The sequence below is a fragment of the Fusarium odoratissimum genome, assembly GCF_000260195.1.
Source record: "Fusarium odoratissimum NRRL 54006 unplaced genomic scaffold supercont1.44, whole genome shotgun sequence".
Lineage (NCBI taxonomy): Eukaryota > Fungi > Ascomycota > Sordariomycetes > Hypocreales > Nectriaceae > Fusarium > Fusarium odoratissimum.
In genome coordinates, this window is record NW_022158725.1 from 52,066 (window position 1) to 76,038 (window position 23,973).

The 23,973-nt window shown below is 48.3% G+C and overlaps 10 protein-coding genes and 1 non-coding gene across 13 annotated transcripts; 7 read left to right on the plus strand and 4 right to left on the minus strand.

Moving 5' to 3' along the window:
* Positions 1–17: 17 nt before the first annotated feature.
* On the plus strand, positions 18–1,728 carry FOIG_14752 (uncharacterized protein; the record flags this gene model as incomplete). The annotated part of the gene is made up of 3 exons (XM_031216036.1): positions 18–232; positions 278–694; positions 741–1,728. 3 exons carry the CDS (start codon positions 18–20, stop codon positions 1,726–1,728), a joined length of 1,620 nt encoding a protein of 539 aa, XP_031054177.1.
* A 221-nt stretch (positions 1,729–1,949) lies between these two features.
* FOIG_14753 (uncharacterized protein) lies at positions 1,950–3,327 on the plus strand. Its single transcript, XM_031216037.1, has 3 exons — positions 1,950–2,153; positions 2,200–2,945; positions 2,994–3,327. Exons 1-3 carry the CDS (start codon positions 1,986–1,988, stop codon positions 3,244–3,246), a joined length of 1,167 nt encoding a protein of 388 aa, XP_031054178.1. The 5' UTR covers positions 1,950–1,985; the 3' UTR covers positions 3,247–3,327.
* A 350-nt stretch (positions 3,328–3,677) lies between these two features.
* Positions 3,678–3,763, plus strand: FOIG_14754. The gene has a single exon. It is a non-coding gene; the product is annotated as a tRNA-Gln (tRNA).
* On the plus strand, positions 3,706–6,329 carry FOIG_14755 (uncharacterized protein). Of its 3 annotated transcripts, none has more exons than XM_031216038.1 (3): positions 3,706–4,221; positions 4,453–4,731; positions 4,779–6,329. In XM_031216038.1, the coding sequence occupies exons 1-3, from the start codon at positions 4,103–4,105 to the stop codon at positions 6,079–6,081; spliced, it is 1,701 nt and encodes a 566-aa protein (XP_031054179.1). In that variant the 5' UTR covers positions 3,706–4,102; the 3' UTR covers positions 6,082–6,329. The 3 variants fall into 3 exon arrangements, with proteins under 3 accessions (XP_031054179.1, XP_031054180.1, XP_031054181.1); XM_031216040.1 differs by having other exon boundaries at positions 3,720–4,389; XM_031216039.1 differs by having other exon boundaries at positions 3,706–4,731.
* Positions 6,330–7,043: 714 nt separating this feature from the next.
* On the minus strand, positions 7,044–8,540 carry FOIG_14756 (uncharacterized protein). Its single transcript, XM_031216041.1, has 2 exons — positions 7,189–8,540; positions 7,044–7,123 (listed from the first exon to the last, which is right to left on the minus strand). The coding sequence occupies exon 1, from the start codon at positions 8,412–8,414 to the stop codon at positions 7,254–7,256; it is 1,161 nt and encodes a 386-aa protein (XP_031054182.1). The 5' UTR covers positions 8,415–8,540; the 3' UTR covers positions 7,044–7,123; positions 7,189–7,253.
* A 1,617-nt stretch (positions 8,541–10,157) lies between these two features.
* Positions 10,158–12,093, plus strand: FOIG_14757 (uncharacterized protein). Its single transcript, XM_031216042.1, has one exon. The coding sequence runs from the start codon at positions 10,299–10,301 to the stop codon at positions 11,961–11,963; it is 1,665 nt and encodes a 554-aa protein (XP_031054183.1). The 5' UTR covers positions 10,158–10,298; the 3' UTR covers positions 11,964–12,093.
* A 294-nt stretch (positions 12,094–12,387) lies between these two features.
* Positions 12,388–13,551, minus strand: FOIG_14758 (uncharacterized protein; the record flags this gene model as incomplete). The annotated part of the gene is made up of 3 exons (XM_031216043.1): positions 12,388–12,594; positions 12,648–12,938; positions 12,988–13,551. The coding sequence occupies 3 exons, from the start codon at positions 13,549–13,551 to the stop codon at positions 12,388–12,390; spliced, it is 1,062 nt and encodes a 353-aa protein (XP_031054184.1).
* A 396-nt stretch (positions 13,552–13,947) lies between these two features.
* FOIG_14759 (uncharacterized protein) lies at positions 13,948–15,891 on the plus strand. The gene is made up of 4 exons (XM_031216044.1): positions 13,948–14,155; positions 14,202–14,732; positions 14,782–14,952; positions 14,998–15,891. Exons 1-4 carry the CDS (start codon positions 14,096–14,098, stop codon positions 15,832–15,834), a joined length of 1,599 nt encoding a protein of 532 aa, XP_031054185.1. The 5' UTR covers positions 13,948–14,095; the 3' UTR covers positions 15,835–15,891.
* On the minus strand, positions 15,820–17,147 carry FOIG_14760 (uncharacterized protein). The gene has a single exon (XM_031216045.1). The coding sequence runs from the start codon at positions 17,016–17,018 to the stop codon at positions 15,951–15,953; it is 1,068 nt and encodes a 355-aa protein (XP_031054186.1). The 5' UTR covers positions 17,019–17,147; the 3' UTR covers positions 15,820–15,950.
* A 760-nt stretch (positions 17,148–17,907) lies between these two features.
* Positions 17,908–21,834, plus strand: FOIG_14761 (uncharacterized protein). Its single transcript, XM_031216046.1, has one exon. It carries the CDS (start codon positions 17,998–18,000, stop codon positions 21,667–21,669), a length of 3,672 nt encoding a protein of 1,223 aa, XP_031054187.1. The 5' UTR covers positions 17,908–17,997; the 3' UTR covers positions 21,670–21,834.
* On the minus strand, positions 21,723–23,186 carry FOIG_14762 (uncharacterized protein). Its single transcript, XM_031216047.1, has 3 exons — positions 22,811–23,186; positions 22,134–22,763; positions 21,723–22,065 (listed from the first exon to the last, which is right to left on the minus strand). Exons 1-3 carry the CDS (start codon positions 23,085–23,087, stop codon positions 21,809–21,811), a joined length of 1,164 nt encoding a protein of 387 aa, XP_031054188.1. The 5' UTR covers positions 23,088–23,186; the 3' UTR covers positions 21,723–21,808.
* Positions 23,187–23,973: the final 787 nt, after the last annotated feature.

Genomic DNA, 23,973 nt, shown 5'->3' on the forward strand with positions numbered 1-23,973 from the left:
AGATACAGTTGTTCAAAATGCGGACTTTTCATACACCTCTTACGATTATTGAGACTCTCGCCAATTCTCGTGGGGACTCTGCGGCAGTGAGATATCTGTTATCAGAGTCCTCTACTGAGTACAAGACGATTACTTATGCGGAATACTGTGATGATCTTGAAAATGCGGCAAAGACCTGGTTATCTGTTTTATCACAGGCTGGCATTGTGAAAGGTGCCGTAGTGGGAATCTGGTAGGTCCTCTGTCTACGCAGCCACGGTCATCTGACATTTTGCAGGATGAGGGGCTGGTCATACCAGGATCTTCTACACTATCTGTCTCTCCAAAGAGCCGGCTTCATTCCACAACTCTTCTCACTCCGCATGACGAACCCTTCCGTTGTCTATGAACTTCTAGGCAAGAGCAACGCTGCAGCCTTGATCTATGATGCAAGCTGCGAGTCTTTAGTAAAAGATTGCCCTCTTCCAACCTTCCTAAGCGAAGGTGCTTTGGATAGAGCTGCAACGCGGGATGTTGAGCTTGAAAAGGTGACTACTGCTTTGAACGGCGATCAAGTCTCAGTCATTTTTCATACTTCAGGTTCAACTTCAGGAATGCCCAAACTGGTTCCAGCTACTGTCAGGTGGATGGACTGTTTGATTCGGAAGAACAAACCATATACTCACAGCGGACCACAGCCTGTTTACTGCCTCATGTTAGTTCTTCGAAACTCATCATGTTCCAAAACTGACCCGTTACAGGGGTTCTCATGCCCATTTAGGTAACACCATCAATCTCGTGGAAGCATTAGCCAATGGAGGTTGTTTGATTCCACCCAAAACCATTCCATATCTAACTCCAGAGCTACAGAGTATGATTGCGCATGGCGGACTGACAGCCCTCAACATCTTTCCAGCACTCCTCTCACTCTTCATCCGTGACGCGCGCACAAACGCCGTGTTACTTGAGCAACTTCAGAGTTTGCATCACATCTTCCACGCTGGGCAAGTCCTTGAACCAGCGGATCAAGCGTGGGCTCATCAACAAGGGCTAAAGCTTATTAACACCTACGGCTCCACCGAGATTGGACTGTCGATGCGCGCATCTGCCACTTCCCAATACCTTACTCCATTTCCAGAGTCAGGCTGTGAATTCATCTCTCTGGGCGGAAGCTCATCTTCATCGGATCAACTTCTTGAACTTGTCATCCCCGCTGATGCGGATGACTGTCCTCATCCGTCACTCAGAGATAAGGCGGATGGCAAATTCCATACTGGTGACCTTTTCCAGAGGGTCGACACCGACCAGTATTTATACAAAGGGCGAGTCGATGATAGGATCAAGATGCAGCTGTCGCTTGTCTGCGACGCGGGATCTCTTGAGACTGAAGCAATGCAAGTCTGCGAGGCTGATCTGATATCCGCTGTATCTGTCATTGGATCTGGACGTCCCAGTCCAGCCATTGTTGTCGAACCCAAGAATGACGACATATTAAAGTCGTGTGATGACAGTTTGACGAAGTTCAAGGAAGAGATACTGCGCAGGATATCACCGTTTCATGCGCGCAAGTATCTCCATGAACGAATTGAAAACCCGCGCCTGGTCTTTGTTGTGCCTCAAGGAACACTACCAAGAACAGCAAAGGGAAATATTATGAGAAAGTCAGTGGAAAGTATGTTCTTTGATCAACTAGAGAAGAGCTATGAAGCTATTTCATCTGTGCGACGCTCCCACGGTGATGACCGATGACCGTGGACACTAGAATTGGAGATAGCACAAGGATCGGAAGTTATTCTCAATTATTGGACAAGCATAAATAAAAATTACCAGTGCATATTTATGATGGCCTTTGTCTCACTGCATATCATTTCTGCGAGCATCGTTGTTGTAAGATGTACGTCATTGACTCAGTGGAGAGTGGTGATTCATGGCTTTCTAAGCCACTATATGAGAGGAAGTGAACAGCATAGATTCGATATTGAGGTTTCTGTTCATTCACAACCCGAATGAAAGCTTTAAATCTCACAGCAGGAAAAAGGATATCTACAGGGTTATTATACCGCAGTTCCAGATTATCATCGACAAGAATCGCGTTTATCCATCAAAGCACAACCAACATATTCTATAGAAGGACCCAGATCAGCACCATGTCCTCCATCGTAGACAGCGTCAAGGTATTATCTCGTATTCCTTACCTACTACCAGTAATTGACTTGTCAGAACACCATCGCCGAGAACTTCGGTGGTCCAGCCGAAAAGCTCGCAACCCACCAGTTCTCGCTCTCCGAAACCCCCGACCTCACCAACAAAGTAGCCGTCGTCACCGGCGGCAGCGAAGGTATCGGCTACGGCGTCACCCACACTCTTCTGTCCCACAACATCAGCAAACTCTTCATCCTCTCCATCTCCGAAGACGTCGTCAACGGCGCCAAGAGGTCCGTCGCTGAAGAACTCGGCCAAGAGAAAGCTGATCGCACAGAGTGGATCCAGTGCGATTTGAGTAACTGGGCTGAAGTGAAGAAAGCAGCCGAGCAGATCAAGAAATCTACTGATCGTCTAGATATTCTTGTTAATAATGCGGGAAGAGGAATTATGACGTATCAGCTTTCGAAGTATGGTGTTGATCAGCACATGGCTGTGAACCACTTTGGTCATGTTCTTTTGACTTCTTATTTGCTCGAGCTTTTGAAGAAGACGGCTGATGAGCATGGGACTGTGAGGATTGTTAACCTTGCTTCTAATGCGCATCAGGGTGCGCCTAGCGATGTCAAGTTTGAGAGCCTTGATGAGCTGAACCAGGATCTTGGACCGAACCCTCAGTATGGACGATCCAAGCTGGCCGCCATTCTGTATAGTCGGTATTTGGATCGTCATGTCACCAAGGCTGGAAACCCCAAGATCTTGGTGAATGCCACGCACCCTGGATTCGTCAGCACCAGACAGAGCGTTGAGCATATCCATGAAGCGTGAGTCTACATACTCTGTCTCTTTTGATCCTCACTGACACAAACCAGGTATCCCCTTGCTGGTTACGCCATGTCGACTGGCATGGAACCTTTCAAGAAGGATCAGTTCCAGGGCGCCACTAGTTCGGTGTTCGCTGCGACTATCACTGACAAGTCGGGACAGTATATCTGCCCTCCTGCTGTGCCGGAATCGGGTAATGAACTTTCGCAGAATGAGCAGCTTGGTGAACAGTTGATGGAGTTGACGAGGAAGGTCATCAGCGACAAGTTTGAGAGCTTCGATGATCGGAAGTTTTATTAGACCTTTGTCATATATGTCGAATCATAATTGCTATCACCGGTGTTAATAAATATGAAAAATACAATCGACGTTTTTAACATGCTCGAAACTGTCCAAGGATCTTGTGTTGACGTCGTGATTCGAATTTATTTTCATCAACTTGCCTAATCAAGATCGAGATACTGCCAATTTTCTTAACCAGTATCCGCGCTTATATAGCTAACTTCCTTGCCATTGTGCTTAAAGAATCCTGAGTAGAAGACTAATATTCTCCCTTTGCAAGGTAATTCTTGATACATGCGTGGGCTGTTAAGTATGGACTACATGATGTTGGGACTATTCTGTCTGTGTAGTACCCTAGAGCGGTTTTGCACTACGCAACTTTCACTCGGGTTAGTATATGTACATATTTACAATTTAGAGCCGAAATGATCATCGATCTTAAATGGCACGGTCCTATAGTCTAGTGGTCATGACGTTGGATTTTGATCACCCTCAAAGTCTTCCAAAGACCCCGGTTCGAACCCGGGTAGGACCTCATTTTTTCTCATCTGGCGTTTCGCGTCACCACTTTTTGCCCAAGTTCACTCCCTCTCTCCTTTCAGTTCCCCCCATCACGTTCTGGAAATCTCAATGACGCGTCGGCAACTCGGTCACATCATCAAGGGTCCAACCCCAGCTTTTTCAAGTCATCAAGTGGAGCCAACCTGGAGAACCCGCACCAACCAGCACCTCAGCCATCAACGCCATGCTTATAGCAGCCTAGTCCCACGTCACCAGACCATTCCCCTTCTCCGCATCTTCCTCATTGGCTCCGTTTCTCTCTTGCCTCCTGAAAAACAATATCACGAAATTCCTCGCGGTCGATGGTAGCGACATGATGGTGCTCGGCATGGGCTGGCATAAGCCTGACAACTTTGCCGGTTCGTCGAGTCGGGCGATCACGATTGGGTTGTTTGTTGCGTCAGGAGGTTTGTTGTTTGGCTATGATCTGGGGTGAGTTTCGTAAAAAAATGTCTCGTTGGTTTTTGGGATTCTGCGGCGCCGTGAGCATCGCCTTATGCCTGCATGCGACACTGCTATTCTCTCCGCTCTCTTGTGTTCTATCGCCTGATGAAAGTTGCGCTGCGCGTTGAGTACAGTTGTCGCGAGATAGCCTCAAAGGTCTCTCCTTATTGACATTGATCGGCAACACTATGGCCCTGACTAACCTCATCTCACTCATAGCGTCATCAACGGCATTCTCGCCATGTCTGTCTTCAAAGACCACTTCAGCACCAACCATTCCTGCAAAGATGACGAAGGACACATCGATCTCTGTCCCGAAGACTCATCTCTCATCGTCGCCATTCTCAGCGGTGGAGCCGCCATCGGCGCTTTAGTCGCAGCTCCATCTGGTGACAGCATCGGGCGGCGGAAGACATTACTCGCAGCTGTCACCACATTTTGTATTGGAGCAATCTTTCAAATATGCGCTAGAGCAACACCAATGTTATTAGTAGGAAGGTAAGTTATTTATCGGTGACTTGTTGCGATTGATGCTGATGAAAAAGGTTACTTGCTGGTGTTGCAGTCGGAGCTATTTCCGTTCTCGTCCCTCTTTACCAGTCCGAGACTGCACCGAAATGGATACGCGGGACCATCATATGCGCGTATCAGTTCTCCATCACGGTGGGGATATTAACTGCGACTACTATTAATGTCGGCACATCGAATATCAACAGCGATGCCGCATATCGAATACCACTTGGCCTCCAACTCGTACCCGGCCTCATCCTGGCCGCTGGTATTCTTTATCTCCCCGAGACTCCTCGGTTTCTCGTCAAGAAAGGACGGTTAGTAGAGGCGGGAATATCCTTGAGTCGTTTTCGCAGACTGGATATGACGCATCCTGCTCTGGTGGATGAGCTTCAAGAGATTATCGCAAATCATCAGTATGAACTAACCCTCGGTCACGATACATATAAAGCTCTCTTTGCGAGAAACTCCTCCCTTGGCCGTCGAACCATGACTGGATGTGGGCTACAAATGCTGCAACAACTAACTGGTATTAACTTCGTTATGTATTACGGAACCACTTTCTTCAGCAATGCCGGGATCAACAAGCCCTTCCTCACCAACCTGGCCATGATCATCATCAACTGCGTTTGCACAGTACCGGGTCTCATCGTCATCGAATCATGGGGAAGACGCAAGCTCCTCATGGCCGGCGCTCTAGGCATGGGCGTTTCTCAGTTGCTAATAGCAGCTGTATACTCAGCAACTAACGACAAGACGGAAAAGGCTCATGGGGGGGCTTCCAACATGGTCCTTGTCATCTTTTGTGCCATCAACGTGTTTTTCTACGCATCATCCTGGGGACCTGTTGCCTGGGTTGTTACTTCGGAGATCTTCCCACTCAAAGTTCGCGCGAAGGCCATGTCAGTCTCAACAACAGCAAACTGGCTCTTGAACTTCGGAGTAGCATACGCACCACCATATATCCTCGGCAGAGGTGCCAACGCATTCGGGCTCAAGATCTTCTTCATCTGGGGGACGTGTTGTCTCCTTTCCATTGCTTTCGTATGGCTGATGGTATACGAAACTAGCAAGATGACACTGGAGCAGATTGACGAGATGTACGAGAGAGTAAGATATGCATGGGAGAGTCCAGGGTTCAACCCTACATGGAGCTTCCAACAGATGCAGAACGCAGGCTGGGCAGCGAATGCGCAGCCAGAACAACAGGCTGGCGATGGACATTCAACATCGAACGTCAACTCGACAGACGATGAGACCCATGAAACGGCGCCGATAAGGCCGGATAATGCACACGGATCGACGACTCCTATGGCGAATTTGGATTTTAGTTACTAATTAATCTCTGTTTACATTCCTTGCCACCGAATGCAGTCAGAATGTGAAACGGCCGTTAGCTTGGAAAAGCCAAGCTGTGCCAATGCAACAGTGAACTCAACCGAATTCCTGGATGCTTACAACAATGTAGCATGACCCTGGAAATAGGCAGAATCCTTCACATTTCCAACAACAAGTGCTTGGCGAACAATCACACCTTGCAAGCAAGCTGATGTTTCACAAGAAGCCCCCTTTCGTAACAATGCCCAGCCTAGAACGGTTGCATAAACCTCCGTCTGACAACGGAGCGTTCCTCGGAATAATGGATTATCCTATTCTGGCAATCATCTGTAACTTTCTAGATGCATCGGGACCCTTACGTGTCTTACCGTTCGATTTCTATTAGAATAGAACCATATTGAGTTTTCCAGACTCCACCACGACTGACCAAATCTAATCGGATCTCACACGATAGGATATCACAAAGTCTGACGCCGAGCCCGAAGCGCGAGCTTACCACTTCTGAGACAGGTGACCACCCGGCCGCATTCCAGTATCCTCCAGAACAAGAACCAAACTCGTACCGTTGGCCAATCAACATTCCGACGACCGCAACCGTCAGTTACATCCTCATTCGGCAGATGAACGACCAAGCTTGCTGTGGCTGAAACCTGAACGATGATCTTCCGATTCTTGGCATTCCATGATGATTGTGGCTTGGCTATGTCGGGTACCAGAACCGGTATCAGGTCATGGGCTGATTCTAGATGGTGCTTACCGGGCCGGGAGGTGACATTCTCAACACCATCGTATAGGGCTGGGGGTCTCGGTCTGGGTTATCGGGAAAGCGGCATCATCGCAGCTGTGGACTATTCTAGATGTCGACAGAAGAGGCTGAGGATTATTCATGGCTCACGCAGGACTTAGTGTTTGCGCGAGGGTAAACGGCTAGATCTCATCACGGTACAGCTTCTAGAATAGGTGTCTGGACACAGGACGTAAATTGACTTGGTGAGTTGGCATTTCTCACGATAGGGTATACCTTGCGCCGCTATCTAAGCCTCTGAGCTTGAACATCAATACAAAGAACTCGTAACCATAACCAACCATTCATTCTCCATAGCTTACATTTGAGAAACTGACCAAACAAGAACGTAATACCATCCAAGATACCCAAAGAAAACTCGGTAGCTTCATCTTCCCTTCGTCTTCAATCCCGTCATTGACGCTGAACTCCTAATAGAACTTGCGGGTGTATTCGAGAACACAGGGCGACATCCTTCAAGCTTCTGCCGACGATCAAACTCCTTAAGAAACGTGTAGACACTACCGAGAGGCATGTATTCCAGTAGAGGCCGCAATTCGCTGGGAAACATTTCCGCTCCGTGATCTTTAATGTCCTCATTGACGCGATTGAGGCGAAGAATCTGCATCCAAGACACAATCCCATCGCCAACCATGAACGTCGGAAATTGCGCCTGGGCAATATCATCCAGAATCCACGTATTCCGGAAATACGGCCTGTTGAGAAAGCTGGAGATGGCCTTGTAGCTGGGTACCTCCGTCGGGTCCGTGATCCCCTCAGGAATGTCACTGAGATGAGCCACCGGCCCCATCCACTGCAGAATCGGCGCGTAATTTGCTGGGTTCGCCTCGCGATCACCTGGTTCTCCGAAATTCGCGGGCATGCACTTATCCCACGCCCTGATGATCTCAATCGCAAGATCAGACGTCGCGTCCTTTGGTCCCAGCCATCCAACGACCAACCTCGCCTCGCGGTACGCACGAGCCATATGCGCACGGCGCTCAGCCTCTTCTTTCCTGTCGCGCCTGTTGATGCATAATAGATCGATCCAGATTCGTAGCGGAGGTTTGTCGCATCTCGCTGCGCCGGGGTCGACGAGTTTTCGGAGGAATGAGCGTAGCCATCCAGGGGGTTTCTTTGTCGGCGATGGTGGTGGGGAGGGTTGCTGCTGCTGTTGTTGGTGATTACTGATAGTCCTTTCTGCCTCAAGATCAACCCTTGAGGAGGAGGCGTTGTTGATGGCGGATTGGGCACGGGGTCCTAGGAAGACTTCGCGGGTGTAGCGAATCGCTTCGGCGAGGTCGGACGGTATGGCTACTTTTTGGCCATTGAGTAGGATGGTCTCGGTGTTTGTAATGTCGCCGTAAAGAGCAGAAAGACCGATGAAATCAGGTGCTTCGCATAGTTTCTCGTGTACCAGGCGACATACGATTCGGTCGTTGATGTCGTTATTCGGCGAAGGCTGCAGCTCCAGTATCCTCACTTCACGCGCCGCCAGATCTAGCGGCTGGTAGTGAATCGAGGACAAACCGTCTGACGGCGGTGCCATTAGTCACTGCTGTCTTAGCGATCAGATTTGGGTGGGCTCGTATGTATGTTGGTTGGTCTAGCCTTGTCTCTCTCATATGCAGGATATCATGCAAGGAGGGGGGGCACTTCACAGTTGATATGATGATGTATAGGTTGCAGTCAAAGAAGGGAGGGGCCAGAAAGTGGGAGAAACAAGGTACTTGTTTTAATCGACATTCACCAACTGGTTTGTGCGTTTTTTTTTAGCAGCCCAAGTAGTTAAAAAAAAAACCTGCCAAGACCCTGGAATGTGGCCCAACGAGAGAAAGTTGTTCCCACTCAGTACTGCCGGGTTTGGACATGTCAGGAATGAGGAAGATCTCGGCAAGGATTCGCACGAGCTAACAGCCTAATAGGCAATCCACTACCGTTGCTGCAGCTGATAACATGACCCGAATCCCAGACAAGTGATTAAGATACCACTAGCAAATCAACCGTCCCAAGCCCATCCCGTACGCCATTGATCGAGATCATTCTAGTCTAGTCATATAGAATTTAGAGCCAGGCCTGATGCAGAGGAGTAAGATGCTTGTCAGTAACTCTAAGATAAACGCTGACTCGTGGCAATTGACATCTGCGGAGGAGGAGATTTGAGCGGCGTCCTTTGAGGCCCGGCCCGGTTTCAATTCTTGGTCAGGACGTGGAAATGCTAGTTTAGCGTTGGTGATATGATTGTCCCTTGTCTAGTCTCAGTTTAGCGTAGGTGCTCTGTAGCTGAACGCGGAATACCAATCTGATGTCATGATGGTGTATCGCTCGTGACGAGGACTGCCGGCTTTACGCCTGAGACAACGCCTTCGACTTATCACATTTCTAGTAAGTAATACAGAAGGACCAAAATCTTCCAGAGCTTCTAGAACGTGCCACCTTTTACTTCTGTCTCCGACCAGTTTCTGCTCCATTGATGTACGTGCTGTGTCTCACCGCCCTCCTTGGCAAGAAGACGTAATCATACCTGTCCCCCTTCCAAACTCGGCAAGCGTTCTCTTTCTCCGATGCAAGTTGGTGACGAACCCGCATTCTTTGGTAAAAGGAGTGGAGCTGGATCTGTTCACGTGTAGACAGGAGAATGGCTTGTTGCTTGACAGCGTGGATCTGCTAAGTGCCGAGTTATGCCACGTTCGGTACTAGCGCCGGGAATCGATCACGCAAAGATTCCGCCGAACGGCTTATATCCTATGGGATTTTAGCATAATCACTTAAATCTGCATGCTGGATGCAACATTACGATGCAACGTAGACGAGCTGTCAAAACACCTGATATGATGCTGTATCCCACCATCATGATATGAAGCTCGCGCCTTCGCCTTTACGATTGAGACATGTACAGCGAGTTGTTTCAGAGACTGGAGTACTTCTAGATTGCGGTTTGTCCGTCGAGGATGCTCACTGAGACATTTAACAAACATGCACCAAAACCCTTGGCCGAACTCCCTCGGTGTTGGGCCGTTGGCTACCAAACCCACCACACCGTCACGATGATCTGCAAAACAAACTTCTCGATCCAAGACACGTCCCCGGTAATCAAGAGGGGGGCAAGTGGATCGTCACCACCAGTTCAATTTGTGCATCCCTGTTTTTTTTGGATCTAGACCCCAGTTGATATGCCTCACCAACAACCAAATCAATCTGAAAGAATTGCAGAACCAACAGACCTACTACAAGACAAATTGATAATTCTTTCAAGCATGTACAGATATCCCTCGGTGTTACCAGCTGCGCCTTTTAGTCGGCAGTCTCCCTGTGATGGAAGTGAAGTTATAAAGGAAGCTCGTGAACCGCCCTAGTAGGGATCTAACAACGCTCAGACTCACTTACCCTCGTAAACTATCAACTCGCATCTAATCTCCCCTTGTCGATCGAAATGTCTTTCCCCTTGTGTCTACCCTGGCCTCAGCAAGCCTACTGGGGCGAGTTTAACCTCAACGGGCTCAAGATAAAACCCAGAGACCGTGCCCTACACGATTCAAGTCCCACCGCTGATATCCCCCCGTACTTCTGGGGCAAGGGTCTCCGGGGCCGTGGGCTCGGGAGATTCCTCACCCGAAGGCCAGCCAAGCCCAAGCATACTGGGTACACTGAAGCTAGAAGTCTTATCGGACGCGGAACTGTTGATGATCTCCAGAGACTGTCGTATCATGCAAGCACTTTCGTTATCGAAGTGTTTGAAGATATCGAAGATGCTTCGGGTGCTTCCTCGACTGAATCCTTGTCGTCGCCTAGTTCAGGCCCCAGAGTAACTCAGCTAAGACTCTCCCCTGAGCTAGAGGCATGGAAATCGTCCCAGCATGCGATCGGCAATGTCTTGCCGCCCAAGGGCGCTGGGCTGAGCCCTGTTTCCCAAGAGATCCTTCACATCCTTGGCGCAGAGGATTGGCCTGAAGCTCTCAAGACGACGAACGCCTTGTTTGGATGCGGTATTGCTAGTCTTCTCATGGGTGCTGCCGATTCAAGAACCATGTTCTCCAACTATGTCACAGACATGGCGTTCTATTACGAACACGGATACAACTATGTCTTTCCCAACCTTGAGCCGCTACTGGAGAAGGGTCTTAATGATCCTCATGCGCTACGAACCCCTGGCGGTCGGGAGCGTCGCGATGCCGTCGCGATTGGCAAGCGATACATCCAGGGCAAGATCGCCCTTGAGAAGAAGCACAAGGGCCATCTGCTAAACCGTTCTGCGCGTCTTGATCGACGCACCGCTCAGATCGTTTCCCTCTCTGAGAGTAGTCTTCTTGGCATGGCAGCTGAAGCCACAGCACGAGGCTTTGACCCTGGCGCCGTCATGGCCGATCTTGTCTTCAGTTCACCAGGAACCGATGTCGTTGACGTTGGATGCGACCTTGTTAACTCCGAGGTTATGAACTCGTTCCTGAATGTCACTGACATCACGGACAGTGGTGTTGTAAGCGAGGATGTTTTGAGGAGGGTTTATGATGCGTATGCTGTGATGGGCGCAAGGATGCTCACTCAGCGATGGCACGAGCCCGTTGCTAGGATGTGTGCTGCACTTTATACATGGCATATTCAGAACGATCGTCATATGTTCTTCCGTCGTGCTTTGTTGGGTTGGTCGAAGGCGAGGAAGACACCTGCTCAGCCTCAAAGTGAGGGTGATTTTGATGAGGTGTTTGACAAGCAATTCCGTCTCACTGGATTCTCTCGGCCTCTGGATGTCAAGTACGCGTGCAACGGCGAAGACACTTGCGATCACGTCCACGAACGTCTTGAGCGCCATGACGAAGAGCCTCTCCTTAAGGAACTCTGGTGGTATCTCGTCACTGGTCCTCTTGAATACGTCCGGGGCGGCAAGGTCGACGAGGCTCGCGAATTGGAATTAGCCGAAGGGTCAAGACTAAGAATGGCCAAACTTTTCGCTAGAGGCCGGGTATTGGAGATGGTCTGGCTGATTGCCCATGCAAACCACCATGCTTGGCAGGTCAACTACTTGTTCGAGGCTGCCATGTTTGGTAGCATTCTCGATGGCGGAAAATTGATTGGAAAGCTGGATAGAAAGGATCAATGATTATGGGACATGATACGATGATGATTGGATGATTGAAGGTCTACGTTGTGTTTCTTAGAATTGCTTGAGTTATGATATCTCTTATGTTTAGTATAGATTACGAATTGATCTTCTACGTTATTTCACCGTGCCCTTGCTGGTAACTGCTTTTGCAATTATTTATGTATTTAATGATCAAACTCTATTGGGATAAATGAGTCGCTATGCAATGATATAACGGCGGAAGAAATTAATCAGCGAATGATACCGAAATGCAAGACCTTTGCCATAACCACATAAATGTCATATTCCATCTGCCGTCTGTCAACATGTCATGTCAGACTTAGTCAACGGCTAAAAATGGGCTGACACGATTTCCGGGTCCAAGCCGACCTTCTATTCCCCCATCCAACAACGCATCACCCAGTGTTACATCACCTGAACCCTAAGCCGCTGCAACATTCGAAATGTCACTGTCACTCCCCTTGCTAGACGAATACGCAGTCGCATCGGTGCCGGGACGCCACGTCTCGGCGTCACCCAGACGGTCGGACGTAAGTCCGCTGCTTCCGGGGTTCTTGAAACCACGTTCTTGTTGACGTTGGAAGGAGATCCTCCGAAGACGCTCGGTCTCTGCGGGCGTTAGGTGAAGCTGCGAATCCTTGTTAGATCGTCATTGGGGAAAGGACTTGGAGATCGACTTACATAGACTTCAATGCCGATAGCGTGGATAGCTAGTGCTAGCCAAATGCCCATGGAGAACCCTAGCGATAGAGCGGATGCGATGTTCTCGGTACTCTCGCCTGACATGTCACCTTGTATGGCAACCCAGGCATTTAGATCCTGACAGGTGGGATACTTGGCGATCAGAGACTCGGTGTCGTCGTAGAAGGAAGCAACCTTGGCGCATTGCATTGGAAGTCGGAAGCTCGGGGTCTTGGACATGACCAAGGCAGAGATAATCATGATTATTCGCAAAGTAATAATTGAGCCAGCCTGTGAGTTTTAGCCTGTGATGTACTACTGAGGTTAATAAAAAGCTTACGTAGAACCATGCACGAAGCATCCAAGCGCGATGTTGCTCGAGCTGCAGTGTCTTGATGTTCCATATCGCCAAAAAGAGTGACCCAAGAAACATGATCGACATGAGACCTACAGCGGCTCTAACCGAAAGTGAGCCTCCGAAGGCGACGGGTGCAATAATAATGGCACCGACAGTCCCGATAACAGTTAGAACAACGACGATATATCCATTCATACGATGAAACAGCAGTGCTTTGTATCGTATGAAAGGAACAAATTGAAAGACGACAAGAAACGAGGCCGGAATGATGGTATATAGATGCATTTTGACGCCGATCTTGTAAAGGTCCCTTCTGTTGTAAGACCAGCATTCACCTGGGCCCGCACCGTTACCAGCGCTGTTGGGATTGCAGTAAATGCCATTGTAATTAAGGAACATCATTCGGGCGAGGGCGAAGCCAAACATGGCGCCAGCGAAGATGAACCATAAGATGAAGTTATAGCCTTTGGAGAAGCCAATTGGGTTGTAGACCTTGCGGGCCTTGGCGACGAAGGTGTTGGCTGGAGGACGCGTTGGAGCTGCCATTGTGTCGAGTTTGACCAGTTTTTGTCGGATTAATGCGAATTGTTGCGACGATGAACAAACTGAAGACAAACGCCCATTGAGAAATTGACATGATATATACAACTACTGCTTCGCTACGAATAATCAGCCCTGTGTCGGCAGTGAACATCATAGCAGTCATCCCCGATCCTCTGGCGCATATTGAATCTACAATAGGACAAAGCGAACGGCAATCTCTAGCATTCACTTTGCCAAGCCTGCAAGGAACCCAATCAAAGCGAATGCGAACCCTTGTAAACGAAAATGCATCGTGGAGTCTTGGGCGCTAAACCACATCGAGACTCAATCTGCGCGGGAAGAAGTCAATGCCGTCATCAGACACGTCGTGACAGGGCTGAGTTGACCCAAAGCGAAAGAGAAGAACTAACCAAGGATTCAATTTCGAGGCCGAGTCCTGCGGCTGTTTATTTTCCGTTCGGTCTGATGCTGCCACTTTTATCTTTATCCTGCGGATGTCAGAACGTAATCTCTGAGTTGACGGCATTTAAACAGCCAACAACCGAAAATGGTTGGTGTGCCGGGTAGATCCAAGGCATGCGTCACATGTCGAAGGCGGAAGAAGGGTGTAAGTCTATCGGCCTCTCTAACGGTCGCTGCTGATAATTGGCCAGTGCGATAAGAAAGTACCCTTTTGCGGTCAATGTCTCGCCATGGATATCCCATGCGAAGGATATGAGCGTCAGCAAATATGGCTCAACAGCGAAGGTTCCACACAAAGGTCCTATACCAAGTCCCCATCACGGAGTCCATCTTCATCGCCGTCCAATTCAAGCCCACCTGCCCCCGTAGTGATACTTCACGACTCGCTCACGAGGACAGCTCGAACCCAAAAGTTCGCTGGTCTTTTCTGGTCAGATTATCTGTCTGGTGGAAGTGGCTTCTCACTCAAAGCATCTGGGATAACCAGTGCGAAATGGATGGCACTCTATGAGGTTCTGAGTGACGCTGAAGCCAGTCTTCAATACGTCGCCATGGCGCTCAGCACAGCAACGCTTGGCGCGACCAATAATGATGTCCAACTCATGAACAAGAGTCAACAGGCGTATGGATTAGCAATGCAGCAAATGGCAACGTCATTTATATCTCCATCACGAAACAAGGATGGTATTCTCGCTGCTATTCAGCTCATGCGAGTATATGAGGTCAGATAACCCATGAGTCTTGCCAATGGAGATGCTGATTGGCCAACAGCAATTATTCGGCACAGGCATTTCCGCAGCTCAAAAGAACTCACCCGTGTCGCAGATCAAGGGTTTCAGAAAGCATATAGATGGGGAGACTGCTCTGATATTGAGTCGTGGCCCTCAGGATTCCTGGTCCTCCATGGGAAAACAGCTACTAGCAGATGGTCGTCTAACTTTGGTGAGTCTCAACTTGATATGCTTCCTCGTGGGCTGACAAATATAGATCAACGCATACATCTCACGGCGCAAACGATCACCATACAGCCAGGGTTGGAAACAATCACAACTCTGGCGCTCAGTAACAAACTCCCCTCTCAACCAACTCATTGATATCTTGGTTGAAGTACCAGCGCTTCTAGAAGACCTCGATATCTTCCGAGAAGCTCCAAGCAACGAACTCTATAATTCAATTCTGACTCGATGTCGCACCTGCGAGGTTGAGATATTAGCGCTGGGGTTGGGATTTGGCGAGTCGCTCACTACCTACGACTATACATATACCAGGGAGCCCTTACCGGTACCCAAGAACGACGATGATCTTGCGATCGTTTATCTGAGCTGCTACTACTGGATGACTTGCCTCTTCATATACTCGACAATGGGCTTCTGCGAACTCGAATCCATGGATTCATATGCAAGAGGACCGATGCTGAATTACCCGAGTCAACGAATTGCAATGTCGTATGCTTACAAAATCGCGCATGCCATCCACTTATTATTCGAACCACCAGCTGGGACCTACAGCTCAGTAGCCGCATTCTTCCTTCTGGGGACTGCTCTACGATATCTCATCATGGTAGAGACTCATGGCGGCCATGATATCATGAGTAAAGAGAGGCTATTGTTGGTTAATATATTTACTCGACCATTCCTAGGGAGCTTTGTTGGGAGGTTTCTGCAAAACCTGCAGGTGGATGACGGTATTGACTATGGATATCCTGCGGACATCCTTCTAGGGATGAGAGGTATTGAGTATAGAGCCAGAGTCTGGTGGTGCGGAATGCTTCAGGCTGGATTGCCGGAATTTACGCTAGAAGATCCATGTTATCCGTCAAAATGACAATTTGTGTTATATATGTTATCATCCTCAAACTATATACAAAGGAGCCTCCAAGCCATTATGGCAAACGAGCGTGTTAACCCGGCATCATTCAATCATAAACAGTGCTTAATCGCTTAGCAAATGTTCTTCTGGGCGTTGCCAGTAATGCCCCAGTAAATGTTCTCAGCACAAGGGGACTCCCGAACAGTGTTGCTGTTGACCTGAGCCTTGACGTAAATGCCACTTGTGTTGGGGAACTCGCTTCGTGCTGAAACGCGGACCTCGCCTCCTCTGTTGATGACACCATCTCGAATAGCAAAGTTGTAGCAGTTCTCAATGAGAATAGCATTGTTGCCATTATCAGCGAGATCAATGTTCTTGATCTCAGTGGCACCGGACATGGAAACACAGAAGATACCGCGACCGCCGCCTCGTGAGTAGACTTTATCGATAAAGACGTTGGTGGTGGTGTATTCACCATTGGCGAGTTGGCCATTGTTGTTGGCGAAGCGAAGGGTAGCATACCCGGTGCCAGCTCCAGCATTGATACCCTCGACATAACCGACCTTGACGTTTCGAGACTCCTGGATGAGTAGGCCGCATTCACCGACATCCTTGGCCTTGACGGACGTGATAGTAAGACCGTCAATCTTGAAAGTCTCAACAGCATGGCTCCCAGCACCGGTAACCACGATATTTCCCATAGAAACATCGTAATTCCAGTTCGCATCGCGATCGAAGCGAATACCTATCCCACCACTAAGGTTCAAGGTAATATCACCAAGCGCTAAGTTCCTCGTACCCGAGAATCTCAAACCAAAGTACGGATTACCCGTCATCTTGAGATACGGAATCTTAACATCGTTCTGGTTAATAGCTTCAATAGCACCACGACCAGATTTGTTGCCGACGTTCATAGTACCGCAGACTTCAAACGTCTTTCCGCTGGTGATGCTGATGGTGTTGGCGCCGATGCTGCCGGATGCTCGGACCGTGACGCGTTGGCCGCTGCTGATGCGGTCGAGGGCGGTTTGGATGGCGAGACGGTAGTCGGTGCCGGTGTAGACGTTTGCGCCGTTGACGGTGGCGGTGAAGGTTCCGGAGCCGGAGACTACGCCTTGGGGGGAGCCATCGCCGCAGGCTGCGTTGGCGGCGGTGATGAGGGCGAGACCAGCGGTCAGGACGGAAGAGAGATGCAACATCTTGAAGAGTCCTCAAGGCTTAAAGCTTCAGGTGAGCTATTGTATTATCGAAACTGATCCATCGCTGTCTTTATATAGTTGAAGCAAATTTATAGTGGTGATCAACTATTCGTGCGCTTTTTCACCACGATGATCCCCCAAACCGGCGATGATAGCTAAATTCGACTAACAGCACAAGGATGCACGTCTTGGCACAGAGGGGTACGTGATGTTCCATGTCAATAACGAGATGCCATTTCGGGTCACGCGGAAGTTTAACCTCCGCAGGGGACGCTGCGATGCATATTCTGGGGTATTCTCCCACCTATCACACCGGAGTAATATGAAGCTTACCGGAAATAAAGCACGTTAGCCTGGAGCTCGGCACTTGTTGTCAAGAAGTCTTTCGGACGACCATGTTTTAAGCTTGAATTAACTTCCTGAAGTGGTTAGATGTTGAAAATTAAGCTTAGCATGTCGCTGTCAAATGACCCGAAGAACCGAGGTGCCAACACGTTGTATCCGTTTCAATTAGTCCTTTCTCGCAAGCCGAAGGTTCCGTATTTACAGTTCAAAACAAATCCCAATCTTGGTCGAAGAGTACTGTCTATATTGCGACCAGGTAATTTTGACTCATTGTTAATCTGTTTGATACGCTACAGGCGGTTCTTCAGGATTACATACACAATGAAAAGTGATCTTGTTTATTGCGACATTAAGTTGATTTTTGCAGCCAAAGTCTCACGTGAATTTCTTCATCTGCGTGGAGTTACCCCATGAGAATTGCGTCCTGAGCTCTATATGCAATAAGCGATTCATAGTCATGGGGATAATTGAATAATTGCACCCTTGCATGCGGCTGAGCAACAAATCAGGCTGTGCAACTTGAAATTTCAGCTCTACCCCTCAACTCTTCTGCCTGTCGTATGATCAGCATCATCTCTTTTTGTTGCCAGGAAGCTAAGACATTTGACTCCAATGCTTCTACAGGGTCGTAGGCATGGCTTCATCCGAGGGTTCTCAGTCTTTGCTGCCTAGGCGACAACGGGCTGATAGCGGGGATAGCGCCCAGTCCTTGCAATACGATGACTACACAGTCGGGTGGATCTCCGCCCTTCCGCTTGAGATGACGGCTGCTCAAGCTATGCTGGATCACAGACATGAGCCACTGCGCCAGCATCCACAGGACAGCAACTGTTACGAATTCGGAAGCATCAAGGGCCATAACGTGGTTATCGCCTGTCTACCCAAAGCACAGTATGGCAACAATAACGCGGCCATTGTTGCGAATAATATGAATCGGACTTTACCTCATCTTCAACATCGTTTACTGGTCGGTATCGCGGGTGGGGCACCTGGGACAGTTGACGTACGCCTTGGAGATGTCGTGGTCAGCACAGATGCCATACAATACGATCTGGGGAAAGCCTTGCCCAACAACCACTTTCAGCGAATTGCTAAAGCTACCAGTCCTCCCCAGGCACTACTGACTGTCGTTTCAAAGCTTGAGGCGAGCCATAGAGGAGGCCAAAATCGAATGCTTGAGATTTTGGCTGAGAATGCAGCTCGCCTCCCTCATTACTCCCATCCAATGGTTGAGGATCGTCTCTTCCACCATGAGTGTCCCCATACTTCCTCAAGTTCAGACTGTGATCTCTGTGATATATCGCAGCTTATAGTCAGGGAGCTGCGTCAAAACACCAACCCGGTAATCCACCACGGCCGGGTTGCATCAGGAAACCAAGTTATCAAAGATGCACTTACTCGAGACAGTCTATCCAAAGAGGTCAAGAATATTTGCTTTGAGATGGAGGCAGCAGGTGTTATGGATACTTTTCCTTGCCTTGTGATCCGTGGTATATGCGACTACTCAGATTCTCACAAAAACAAGGGATGGCAGGAGTACGCAGCTTTGGTTGCCGCGTCGTATGCTAAAGAGCTTCTGACATCTATACCCCCTCAATTATTGCAGCCTTCTAAGCGAAGAAAAGCCCAGAAACCCACAGCTCCGGAGCCTCTCAGCTCGGAAGTGGATGATTGTCTGAGAGAGATGTTTGTGACAGACTCTTCACTAGATCGCGAGAGCATTCTCGATGCCAAGGGTGATATCTGCGAGGGAACCTGTGAATGGATTCTGTCCACAGATGAATTACAGACTTGGGATCAGAATCCTCCTCATCTGTTATGGATTTCCGCACCACCCGGCATGGGTAAGACATTCATGTCTATTCATCTTTCTAAACACTTTGAGGCTATTTCCAAGGAGAACTCTGGAGCTGCGACTATTTTTTTCTTCTGCGACAGCAAGGTTGAATCAAGAAATACGGCAGTGAGCATTCTCAGAAGTCTCATGCATCAACTCATCTCGCGTCAGCCAAGCCTTATTAACACAATTATACCGCAGTGGAAACAACAATCACAGCGGCTGTTTCAAGAAGCCTCGTTCGGTGCTCTATGGAAGCTCTTTGAAGACATGATTGCCAAATCAGAGTTCAAGACTATATACTGCGTCATCGATGCCCTTGATGAATGCGAAGCCAACTCTCTGTCACTTCTGCTCCGAAAGTTCGAGAGACTTAGTCGAGGGCGTTTGGGCTCATCTCCCAAATTGAGGCTCATATGCCTCAGCAGAAGGTATCCAGAGAACATACCCGAAGCTCTTTTGCTTTTTGCAAAGATGGAATTAGATTCGATGACTGCCAGAAAAGAGGATATCAATCAATTCATCACGTCTCAACTCCAGGAACTCGCTCAGAAGAAAAGGCTCAGTCGTGAGATGTGGTCTAGCTTGGAACAGACTTTCCGAAAGAAATCTGAGGGGACTTTCCTTTGGATTAGCTTCATGGCTCAAGACTTGCAGAAACAGAGATTGCTTGATTTTGAGGCGTCTCTCGAGATGCTACCAGCTGGATTGGACGCAGTTTACGACAGGATTCTGCAAAATATCGACTTTGAAAAACAGGAAATGATTCGTGGCATCCTCTATTGGGTTCTCGTCGCTAAAAGCCCTTTTACGATATCTCAGCTGTGCGAGGCAGTCGATATAGAACCACGAGGGTTCTTGACGCGCGAAAATGTCTGCATCGAGCTGATCAAGTGTTGTGGCCATTTACTTCAGATAAAAGATAAACACAACCGATCCTACACGAAACAGACGGTCACATTTCTCCACCAAAGTGCAAAGGATTACCTGATGAAATCCGAGCGCAGGCAAATAACAGGACTCGCCCTTCCCCAGCTGCACGAGCACGCCACGATTATTTTGATTCGATACCTGGAAAGCATCAGCAGCCACCCTGGGATTGAGAGCAGACAATGGCGTGATATAATGAAGGATTTCCCAATGGCCGATTATGCTATGCAAAATTGGCATCGTCACTTCGATACGCTAGAAGATATTACTCAAGTCATGCAGCAAGGAGCGAGATTCTTTGAAGAAGATTCAAAAGCCAGACTAATGTGGCAAAATCTCTGTAGTTTCGATGATGACGATGATTATTATTCCCCTATGCCCTTGCTACATTTGTCTGCCAAGTTGCTTCTAAACAGGTTGACCGAGTGGTGCTTGAGAAGTGATCGAGAACTCGATCTCGAGGCTGAATGGGGTATGTCTCAACATACGGCGCTTTTCTATGCTTGCGAAAAGCAGCAGGAATACATCATAACTTTACTTCTTGATGCAGGCGCCAACGCCGTCGCCGCCCATTGTTCACACACCAATGCTCTTGAAGCAGCTTTATCCTACTGCAACAGACACATCTTGCACATTTTGGCACAATCAGAATCTTGCAGGAATTTTTTAATCGAGAAAGGTTCTAAGGAAGATGGCAGCTTGATCAATGTTGCTGCTGAGAGCGCAAATGAGGATGCGTGTCGCTTCTTGATCGAGGATCTTGGATGGGACCCCAACTGGCAAAATGGGAGAGTTGGCCAGTTGGCCCTGTCCTCCGCCTTGGAAAATGGCCACGTCAATCTTGTCAGGTGTTTTGTCAAAGAGTGGAATGTTCCCATTGGGGATCACTCAGACAAACTAAAAGCAGCTTGCTCCGCTTTTACACCTGAAGATGATTTCGAACAATGTATACGATTCCTAGTAGATCATTGCTCCGTTGATATCAATGCTACAGATGAGGAAGGTCACAATGCTTTATGTGCCACGTTCCGAACATGGGATTATTGGACGTTTTCCAGGACAAGAACATTATTACAATTTGGCTGTAGTCCTGACCAGCCCGACAGGCTCGGCCTAACACCTATGCACTGCCTCGTAATAAAAAACTCTCATTCTGAAACGTCGAATTTCCTAGACATCATGGAACTTTTAGTCGGTATGAGTCAAAACGGTGTCAACCAAGTGTGCTTGAAGGGGCAGACAGTATTGCACTACCTCATACTAGGCTTACCGGCCTTCCTGACTCAGTCAGTTCGTCACAGATTTGCAGACGGGCCCCCTCTCTATTCGATGCTATCAGCAGTAATTAGCCTTTTGGACTTGGGTGTTGACCGAAATATCCGAAACAGTAACGGATATACTAGCCTAGATATTTTGCGAGTTGTGCAGGCCACTATTGACCATGAATGGAAAGGATTAGCACAGGTGGAGGTAATTATGAAGTCTGTGAATCTAGCTATTAGAGTGGTTGAAAGTTACTCTACCGTTCCTAAACACTAGGATAGCACCTGGATTTAGGGCAGTTGTGGCCATCAATCGGGCATTCACTACCGCAGGATTATTAAGTTTAATTCTTACAAGTGTTAGGTTCTAAGTCGAGGGAAATATAGTGTTAAACTACTGTTTTTTACTGTCAAAATTACAGACGATACACCAACTTCTCAGCACTAATTGGGCGCATGTACTCTTCTGGCCGCTCAATCTTTGACCTCCCACTAACTAAGCCTGTTCCAAGAAGGCGAAAACCGTCTTGTACTACTTTCTCAAGACCTCCAGGCATCAACCTCACAGGATTGGGCTCGAGCTGTGCCCTGCCTGATGGTAGTGGCTTACTCAAGAAGTTATAAAACTCTTTTGCAAACGCATGCGCGTCTGGATTCGCTGCGATAACAGCGTCTAGTTCCAGATAGTTAGCATGTGGCCGAACTCGTGAGTGACTTGAAGGAGAATGCTGATTCACTTACCATTATATCCAACTTCAACACCAAGACCTTCCCAGACGGCGCCATAGGTGGGTTTGACAGTTAGTTGTGCTGGATCATATTGCCCACCAACTGGGCCGCGAATGACTGCAAACTTTGCCGAAGGAGCCAAAGTCTCGTGGGTATTGTATACTGTCTGGCCTTCTGAGATACAGTCCAGCGCAAGGTCAACGCCGTTCCCGCTTGTAGCGTCCTTCACCTTCTGAACCCAGTCTGTATCCTTGTAGTCCACAAGGACATCATAGTTATAGGGCTGATTTCGAAGCATTTCATGCTTCGATGAACTTGCTGCGCCTATCAGTCGAATAGTCATTCCAGATACCCTGGCAGCGATACGAGCAAGCTGTGCGGCATATAGTCCAACCGAAGTGGAAGATCCATAAATGAAAAGATTGGTAATATTGGATCCTGCTAAATCCTGTCGTGGGGGACCTGAAGAAAACGGATTTGGCAACCCAAGACGGCCGAATAGGGCCTGGGCAGCAGTCAAGCCACACATGCTGATTGACGAAGCCTCTTCCAGGGTTAGGCCATCAGGTACGTTCCATACGAGGTCATAAGGAACAGCGATGTGTTCTGCGAAAGCTCCGGGTCGATCATTTACGGATGAAGCTAGAGCCATTAGTCTCTTCTCAAGTTGTCACTGATGAACTACGCACCGCCTTGGAGAAAACCAGCAACTCGTGTCCCGACTTTAACTCTGGGATCAGATAAATCACTGATCTCGGATCCAGCTTCAACAACAACTCCTGCAAAATCAGTTCCGATAATTCTTTTCTCTTGTGCTGCAATGGGCGACGAAACGTAGAGTTCATCTACTGGGTTCAGCGCTATTGCGCGCACGTTGACCAGAATCTCGTGGGAACCTAGACTTGGGCGATCGACATTCTCCACGGTTGCCTTTTTCAACGATGTATTCAAGATAAGTGCTTTCATTATGGCTATGGAGAGATTCAAGATTTGATATTGGCTTATTTAAGATGTATCTAGGGAATTATGCTGCTTTTATGTGCTCACTCCAGCTTTCAAGCGCGGATTTGTCAGCTGGCAACTGATTATTAATAAGTGATTTAATTAAGTAACGTGTTTGATAAGCGAGTGTCCCAGATAAGCGAGTGTCCCAAAAATCCCTCACCTTATATTATCACTATTTGATCAGATAATTCTCAACCACCCAACATGTCAGAGTCTTTATATGAGGCTAGGATCCTTCTTGCCCTCCAGGCTCTCCAAAATGACCCAAAATTAAGTGGCCGGAAGGCCGCAAGTATATATCAAGTCAATTACCGTACCTTAAATCGACGCCGGCAGGGAATTCAATCAAAGCATGATATCACCACTAAATCACGGAATCTATCTGATCTTGAGGAGCAGATAATAGTTCAATTCGTCCTTGACCTAGATTCGCGAGGATTTCCCCCGCGCCGCGATTTTGTGGAAAAAATGGCTAATTCTCTACTTGCCGACCGCGATGTATCACCCGTTGGCATACGCTGGGTTCATAACTTTATCCAACGGCAACCAGAGCTCAAGACACGTCGATTTCGGAGATATAACTATCAGAGAGCTAAATGCGAAGATCCGACTATTATTCGTGACTGGTTTCGCCTCGTAGAGAATACAGTCGCGAAATACGGTATCCAATTAGATGATATGTGGAATTTTGATGAGACCGGCTTTATGATGGGTATGATTGAGCCCGGAATGGTCGTTACAAGCTCAGAAAGGCAAGGGATGCCAAAGAAAGTCCAGCCTGGAAATCGTGAATGGATTACTGCGATCGAGGCGATTAATGCAGAAGGTCAATCGATCCCGCCGTTTA